The sequence below is a fragment of the Metopolophium dirhodum genome, chromosome 8, assembly GCF_019925205.1.
Source record: "Metopolophium dirhodum isolate CAU chromosome 8, ASM1992520v1, whole genome shotgun sequence".
Lineage (NCBI taxonomy): Eukaryota > Metazoa > Arthropoda > Insecta > Hemiptera > Aphididae > Metopolophium > Metopolophium dirhodum.
In genome coordinates this window covers 29,166,657-29,176,053 of record NC_083567.1, presented here as the reverse complement: position 1 = coordinate 29,176,053, position 9,397 = coordinate 29,166,657, and the positions used below count along the sequence as shown (strand labels likewise).

Sequence of the window (9,397 nt, the reverse complement as noted above, 5' to 3'; positions counted from 1 at the left end):
AATTATAATTTATCTTTTTATTTTATTCAATGCATTTCACACGCCCACTGTGCGTTTCTCGTGAGCTGACTACTTTTAATGGTTGTGTACTCTATATTATGTACCTACACCGCCACTTGTTTAGACTGTAAATTAAGTTACTTATTTAATAACCTCGTACCAGTTTTTTAATTATAATTATTATGATTGCTGAAACTGAGATAAAAAGTTTTCAGTTAAGTAATTTAATTAAAATCGTATAATATCTAAACTGGTATTAAACGTACCAATAGGTAGTTTATAGAATACAATAATATAATTACTGGTACTAAGTTTTTATTAAGTTATTGCAGGTTACTATGATTTATGATTTTGGTTAAGATTTATTTATTTATGATTTTCTACGACACGAGTGAATTTATAGTGATACTAATAGTGTGTAACATAAGTACCAGCTCTTTCACAACACTATAACGTTTGATATAAATATTTATTTAATATTATAATTAAACCATAATAATTATTAAGCTGATATTACTTTACACGAAAATAGTAATATTAGTTTATTATTGCAAATTTAATGCATTTTTTTTACCACAAAAATAACTATATATATTGAGATATTCTGAAATTAAAGGAAAAGTAATTATTTATTCAAGTTTACCTAAGCATTATTATGTGTTTATGGGTCTGGACATAATTTGAATTAATATGTTTCTAATTAAAATATATTATACTTGAAACTTTTTTACTAGAATATGTCCACGCACATACACACTGTATATATAGGTATACCGTATACGTATTACTTATAAATATATCGGTAATAATGTATTAATATTATATATATTTACATTATTTTAAGTAACACGTGTTTGCTGAATTTTATGTACTACTAAAATACTTATAGGTACTATTCAAATTGGCATAATAATTTAATGTGAATTTAACATCCGAACATCAAAATTGCAATTTTATGCGAAACTTGAATTTACAGATTTCTAAAACTTTTTGAACAAGGAAGATACTATTTTTAGATGATGCAGTAAACTAAAAATATAATTTAAGTTAAATAAATTAAACAAAACAAAAATAATAGAATATTTTAACGACATTTATTTTAAAATCTTATGTACCTATATGTACTCAGAATAGTGAGTACCTATACACCTACTACATATTATATTATCCTACTTTATTCTTATTAGTAGTTGAAAATTTAAACTGTTTAAACTTAAAATAAGTTTAAAAGCTAGACTCTTACTACAGGCGTATGCATTTAAGATTTAGTTTCAAATTTCATCTCAAGACTAATTAGTGTGTTATATAGCATAGTAATAATGATATACAAACAATTTTCATTTTAAGCATATATTTTCATATTATTTTGGATATTTGAAATACCTGAAATACATTATTTACTAAGATGCATTGTTTCCAAGAGCATTCATGAGCTTGTCAATAATTATAAAATGTTAAGTTATTCAAATAATTAAGTCACTAAACACTTTGTGATATTATTATTATTACCTAAAGTAAGTTATAACATTTAATTTATGTAAATATACCTGCAGTTTAAGATTTAAAAAAATGAAAACTATTAATATACACAAAACGATTGATTCAAAATTGTATGACTATTGATTACTGAGTAGCCTTACAATCGGTTACCGTATAATACCTTAAAATCAGTATGGCTCACGAGTCACAAATACTCAATTCCTATAGCTATTGCGCACTAGAAACTTAAGACACGATTTTGTAATGCCAGGGTATATAAAATAGATACAACGAATCTATACTAGCATTTCCCTTAAACCTTATTGAAAATGAGTGATGTTAATTTATCATAAATCCTGTTGTAGTAATGTGTGAGTTAAAATTTTTAAATATGTTTTTATCGAGTAACGTTTTATCTCGATCGTGCTGAATTCAAATTTTAATATTAGTTATTTTACATTTTTAAACATTTTTTTTAAAACGATTTATTTAGTGGTGATAAAATCAATCGATATAAAATACTGAATTAAAATATTTCAGATTATTTAAAAACGTATTTATATATGTGTGTGTGTTGGTAATTGGTATTGTAAAATATTAAAATGTTCCCACTGCAGCAGGCCTGCTTACACCGTCTTTATAGAAATATAACAATACAGTATACCTATAAACACTAACAAATATTTAAAATTGTAAGTTGTATCTAGTAAATAAGGTTTTTGAATACATATTATATATTGATATACTGTTGAGGTGCATAAATATGTTTATCAACTACAATACTTTTCTCTGAATCTATTGAGTTCAAATATAATGTAGATGATTTGGTGTTTAAAAAAGTAAATTATGACAATTTATTTCATATTTCCCTGGTTGGCTGATTTATATGAAAACGATAACAATTTCACATGACCAAGGTGTTGTATTAAATCATGAAATGAAACCTGCAGTGTTTTAAATTTAAAATAAATCAAAATAGCTCACTTATGAGAGTATAATAATATAATGTAATAATATGCAGAAAGGCATAAAGCGTATATTATATAATATTTAAGTGCAGTGGTACTATTAAAACAGCAACTTAAAACCTCAATTCATGAAATAAAAATAATATTAGGTTAATTTGTTTTCATTGAAAAAATTACAATTTTAATAGACAATTTATATTTTATTCGTACTTATAATGATAATAATATGTACGATAATATTTAGATTGTAAAATTGTCTGGTGTGCATGAGAATATTAATACCACCATCTTGTTTAGGGCGTTCGGGCACAGTTCCAAAGTGGTATTATGATAATGTTAGCCGGTTTCCTTAATGACCATCGTCCTTGAAATATAGAGAGAATTATGATAGAATGGAAACATTATGGAATTCCGCGGAGCCATTAACTAATCAGTAGTTGCTAGATTGTCCTTTGTAAAGGATTTCAGTACAGTTGTATTCACAAAAAATAAATTTATTATGATAATAATTATTTCATCCTTTGTACAAAATAATGCATTCATTTTATTTGAATAGATGAATGAAACTTGATCTGAAGACAATATAGTTACGTTGCATCAAATAAGATAATTATTACAATGTAATGTTACCTACTCAAATACTGTGTTCTCCCTGTATTAGGTATATACATAGCATTATTCTGTTTGAAATATGAACTTAACATAAGTCTACTGTTTGTCAAAAATGGAAATGTAATTTCTCAGAAAATAATAAAATGCTTGTTATCATATCGAATAAACACAAATAAGTAATTCCTTAAAAGTAGATACAACTACTGAACTACGTACCGTATCGATAGTCTCGGTTGATAAATAACCTGAAAAATATCCACATTTTCATCGTAAATCAGTATCGTATATTATAACAGTCGAAAAAATTTTCTCCGCGTGTGCCACGTTCCGTTCTTTATTTATAAAATAATGAGTAGAAAGAAAACTTCAGCAGGCGACTTTTAAACAAAGAGACATTCTTGTGTATTAAATAAATCATGAGAAAATAATAATAATATTGATGAAATATGATTGCTACTTCTAAGAAATTTTTTTATAAAATTGAAGTATTTGATGTTTTCGCCAAAATCACCTCGTGAAAATAAATGCGTTTTTTAAAACGATTTTTCATGGTTCTCGGAACTAATAATGCAGTTGAAACAGAGTAAAAGCCTTAGACTCGGTTCGTCGTCGCTCATAATATCATTTACTATACGAATGAAATATATTAATTTAAACGTTCGGACACGCAACGGACAATGATATCGCAGAGATTGCAGAATTATCAATGGCTATAATAATATTATTAAATCGGTCCTGCAGAGGAACCGCCGAGAAACGAAATAATATTATATATTGTGATGTTCTTCGCTCGTATAAAGCACTCGTATTATATACTTCGTTATAGTGTTAGAACACAGGTGGCACGCCAACAAGAGAATATCGTGACGGCTATATTATTTCACGAATCTTACGAAAACTACGAGACGAAAAACCGCCGCTGCGGTGAAGAAATAGTCCTGGGAGGCTATATATATTGTCAATATCGCCTCCATATAGTGGCATAATATCATATTATTACGACGATATCGTATTATATTATTATTATTACTATATGTATAACTACGTTATATCTATGTATAGTATTTTATAGTCGGCCGGTACTTCGCGCGGCGGAGTGGTTCAAGTTCATTCGGTTCCTAGCAGAGCGGCGTGTGGATACATATTGGGCATCTGATTGGAGCGCTGTCGGTGAAAGGCGCGTAGTACACACGTACATATAACATTTGTCACGTGCGTTTTATTATTCTTTTTTCATTATTATTGTATTTTGCGTACAACGCGTACAGTGTACCAGAAGCCGCCGATTGTCTGACAGGTCGGATTTGTAAACACGCGTATATAGGCAAAACACCGCACAGACCGCCGCCACGATGAACGTCTTTTGGACGTTTTCCGCAGTGCTCCTGCTCAAAGCAACAGGTAAGTTTTTATACATTTTTAAACGCCTCCCGTCGTATTAAATAATATTATATTATCGCGATTATTATTATTGTTATTATTATTATTATTACCAGTGAGCTTCGGTGAGAATATTATAATGTAATGTTACGGTTTCGTTGCGATCCGAATACATAGGCTGAATTATTTATGTCAAATTACGACCGCTGACCGTCAATTGTCGCGCGTGTAGTGTCATTTGTTTCGTATTTTTTCGTTTAAACATACGTCCTACCAATGTTGTTCGAGTGTCGCGTTGAGCGACGATTTGTAAGACATCACAACGAACGAATAACTACGGGTTCGTTTGATGGTATATTATGCCTACTGTTATAGCTGCTGTGGATATTCGATTTAAAACACATTTATATTAATAGATTATGTTACATTTAAACATAGAAAACTCAATGGTGTAGTATTTTTGGTTTCTATTCGGAACGTTGGGTGTAGTCGGAAGTTCGCAATTTAATACATTTTGTTTAAACTATCAGCGTTATTATACATATGCTATAATAACATACATAAATCGGCGATTATGATTTTAAATGCAATACGCAATACGCTAGACAAAGCGTAATATAGATAGCACAGTAAATAGGTAGGTCCACGCAATAATTGTCTGCATAAATGACCCTGAAAAATGATCGAGTGCACGATCGTTGTGTATATCACAATATTAAATATACATGTAAAAAGGGATTATAGATAGGTCGTTGTCGGTGGTGGGAGCCGGTCACGGTTGCGGGGAGGCTGGACGGGGAGGGTGTAGACGGATTTCGGGTACACTAAACGGCGGGCGACCAACGTAGAAACGCGGCCCCGACGAATATATTATTATTATAAACCGTGTACATATAATATAATATTATATTATATTATATGAGTTGTGTCAGTTGCATAATATTGTTATAAATAATACATGTATATAATATGTATCGTGCCCGAGTTGTGCAACTCGCTCGCGCTGGACGCGTATATGACAGATTGGAACAAAACCACTCGCCCGAAGCGTTTCATAAATTTATTCTATAGCGACAACAACCATTACAATATATATATTATATATGTACGTACGTTTACGCCCGGGGGGCAGTGCGCACGCCTCGATATCGGGACCGCGATCACAAAATAATGACTTACTTTATATGTATATAATATAATAACGATAATAATAATACCGTATAAAATAACGCACTCTCGTTCGCGGTTTTCGCTCGGGTGAAAGTTGCACGCCGCCGCTCGCGATGCGGTTTGCAGTATGGGTGTTCCTCCCCGGCGAAACGAGTTTGAACCACGTCGGAGGGCGGGCCGAGGAAAAATTTAACTCGTATACCAGCTCTGTACACAATATCATTATATACACGCAAACCGCTCTATATAATGTACGTACAGAATAAGTGTTATGTTGTGTACCCATTTGTATACACCTATATATAGGTAGGTGCGATAATAATTGTCGCTACCGAGACGTGTGGGTATATAATGGGTCTAATCGGACCGTCTATATCGATGACGCGATAATTTTCGTCCGTCAAAATCGATACGTTCATGTTATACGGCTGTATAACGGCTGCTCGTCGTATATTATGGGTACAAAATATATTATGTATGATATCGGTATTCTCGATAATAGCTGATTTATAAATAGTAATGACGTATTTGGGGTACAACGATTATTTTCCATGTCAATTTTCATAAACCTTTTGCATACCTGTTGATATATTACTACTATAATAATATAATTTGATCATTGTTCTAATAGTACCTAGATGAACTAGATACTATATTGTATTTTATATGAACACCATATATTCTATAAAAGTATAAAATCATTTGTGCACTTTTGAGCCGAGTCGTTCGACATATTCTACCTGCTGTCTAATCTAATTATTACTTAACCTAGTACTTTTGCCTTTCGCAGTGATCCAGTGCCAGGAATACAGCGGGTCGTCGCAGTGTCCGGAACAACATGGCGAACAGTCGTACGTCCACCCCGACTATTGCGATCAATTCTACCTCTGCACGAACGGCACTCTGACGCTGGAACAGTGCGGCAACGGTCTGCTGTACGACGGCAAAGGCGCCGCCTACCACCACTGCAACTACCACTGGGCCGTCGATTGCGGCAACCGCAAAGCCGAACGTAGGTTACACGCAAAGATAAAAATATATACCGACTAAAATTTGAAAATATAATGCACGAACAAATTTTGGACGGTGACCTATGAGGGAGTACGATCCACATGGCGCACGGACAGGAAGTCAAAATCCGAATCCGACCGTTCAAATCTGCAGTGTTATTATATGCGCGTATGCTCACAATTCCGCTGGGGCGTTGAAATATAAACCACCCGATTAGGTAACTAAATATATCTGAGGAGATCCACATGATTTGAAAAAAAGAATATACACTTATTGGACGAACAATTAATGCTAAATTTGACATCGGACTTTTCTCTGAATAACGTCTTGTTCGGTGCTCTATATACCCTATTCTTAATATGTGTACGTTCTGTTAGCGCCGTGTTTTGCGATTACATATTATAGGCCAAACTATGCGGATCCAGAGTATGTTGCAAAAATAGTATATACGTTCATATAATGTAGCTGCATTTAAAAATCGAAACCATTTGGGCTCGTTCCACAGCCTCTGGGCTTCCCCAAAGCACAATAAGCTCACCAGCCACCACAATCGTCCCCAATTTCTCTAAAGAACCACTTTGCGCCATAATAATGACATCGTTATCGTGTTCCACAGTTGCGCCGATCAGTTCTCCCGGATGCGAATACCAGTTCGGTCTGTTCTCAGACGGTTCCGCTTGCAGCACCAACTACGTTAAGTGCGAACACGGAACACCGTACGCGCTGCCCTGCGAACCTGGACTGGCTTACGACGACAGGATCAAGAAGTGCAACTGGCCCGATGAGCTCGTCGACGTGGGATGCAACCCTGCAGGTGCTCGAAATTGTCGTTTCTCGTCCAAACGCGTATAATAATATTATGGTGATATCACGCGCGCCTAGATGGATTTACCCCTATATAGCAACTTGGCATGACACTGCGGCAATAAAAACCATTCCACTCAAATTTTAATTTTTCTCTAACGAAATAGACGGGAAACCACGGTTGCTCCCCCCCCCCTTCCCACGGAATTAAGTAACTACAGTCGTAAATCCGTCCCCGGTCGTAAGCGCAAGATATCACGATATAGCTCTAAATAGTACAGTTTCGCTTGAACGGTGTGTCGACTTTCGTTTTGCTTTTTCTCTTCCACACAGACATAATCGGATTCAGCTGCCCAGAAAAGGCAGACCCACACTCGGTGTCGGCCAAATTTGAACCGTACCCGAGGTACGCCCTCCCAGGAGACTCGCACAGGCTCATCACGTGCGTGCACGGTCATCCAAGGTTGATAAGCTGTGGCGAGGACAGCGTTGTGGACGAATCTTCGCTGACGTGCGTCGAGAAAGGGTACGTCATTACATAATATTATTATTAGTGTCGTTATAATGATGGACGTAAAAATAATAAACTATAACAACGACTTTATTGCATGGTTGTCTAATCTGCTAATCTAGCAGACGTGATAAGATACATTATAGCATATTATATTATTGATTATATTACTGACGAATGAAATACCGTTCGTAACGTTTGGTATTTACACTACCTGTATGTAGATGCTGCGCGTTTACTGTATCGCTTTTAAACTTATACCGATCGATCAGTTGCATAACATTCATTATTCCGTATAAAATTCGTCGCATTTTTAAGCGTTTAATATTTTTCACTCATCGATATGTTTGTTTCTATCGCTGTTTGTTCGATTTCAAATTATAAGTCATAATTTATGACATAACGACATTATATATTATTATTTTTTTTCAAAAGTCATCCCATCCTTTTTGTAATGTTAAAAAATAATTGTATCGTTTTTTTTTTGTTTATCGTTACAGGCCTCATTACAGAAAGAGAAAGTAGATCACATCGTTAATCCATTTGTGCCATGTTTAAAGTGTACATTTTCACATAAGAACCATATTGTACAAATCATCAAACGACATAAACACCGTGGCATCGTTACATGAAAACATCTAAAAAATAATTTTTCTGGGCTTGTTATTTATACCAAAAGTAATAGTTATAAAAAAAATAATAAAAATTTTCCAATCAACCGTTGTTATATTATTAATGTGTTGTAACTTGTTATCCTTTATAAAAAAAACAAAAAATTAATAATTTCATAATTTGTGGATAAATGCTGACGTATCGTAGAAGTGTAAAACCAAAAACAAAATTTTTAATCCCTGTACCTGATCTATATTATATTATTTAAACATTTTCAGGAATGTTTTTAGTATTGCGGTGAAAACAAAACAAAATAATATTTTATTTATTAAGTACCAAGTCGGTGCCCATCTTTATACCTAAAAAACGCCGATCGAGTACTTAAATACGTCCATGAAATTGTTTTTATCGATAGATTTTATAGACAATTTATTATGATTCATACTTTATCAGTGGTGTAGATACGATTGTTACCTACTAGAGGTATTTATTTTAAATTTAATCTAGGCATTTGTAACTCATAATTATTTTATAATTTATATTTATACTTAAAATTAATTGATAATATTATTGCTCATAACACTTATAGGTACTATAAGCCCGATTCAAATGTATGTAAATACCTACATACTTAGGTTTAATAAGAAAACTATACTAAAAAAACTATGATTGTTCATTTTTGTTTTGTTAAATTTATAAAATAAAACATAACCTTCTAATGTAATAGTTAGCCATTTTGGTTCTAGTGTTTGGTTCTTGTTTCTAACCTCGAATGCGTATATAATACGCCACTGATACTTATATTGCATAATATAAATATCAAAAACATAATTTTTTTTTTTTTTTTGTT

The 9,397-nt window shown here is 33.0% G+C and overlaps 1 protein-coding gene across 1 annotated transcript; it reads left to right on the top strand.

Annotated features, from left to right (window-relative positions):
- The first annotated feature begins 4,207 nt into the window (after positions 1–4,207).
- Positions 4,208–8,653, top strand: LOC132949968 (protein obstructor-E-like). The gene is made up of 5 exons (XM_061021107.1): positions 4,208–4,460; positions 6,400–6,621; positions 7,237–7,434; positions 7,758–7,950; positions 8,436–8,653. Exons 1-5 carry the CDS (start codon positions 4,412–4,414, stop codon positions 8,458–8,460), a joined length of 687 nt encoding a protein of 228 aa, XP_060877090.1. The 5' UTR covers positions 4,208–4,411; the 3' UTR covers positions 8,461–8,653.
- The last annotated feature ends 744 nt before the right edge of the window (positions 8,654–9,397 follow it).

Coding starts and splice junctions, on each gene's coding strand:
- LOC132949968 (XM_061021107.1), top strand. CDS start 4,412: ATGAACGTCTTTTGGACGTTTTCCGCAGTGCTCCTGCTCAAAGCAACA. Junction 6,622..7,236: donor CGGCAACCGCAAAGCCGAAC/GTAGGTTACACG, acceptor CGTGTTCCACAG/TTGCGCCGATCAGTTCTCCC. Junction 7,951..8,435: donor CTGACGTGCGTCGAGAAAGG/GTACGTCATTAC, acceptor TTATCGTTACAG/GCCTCATTACAGAAAGAGAA.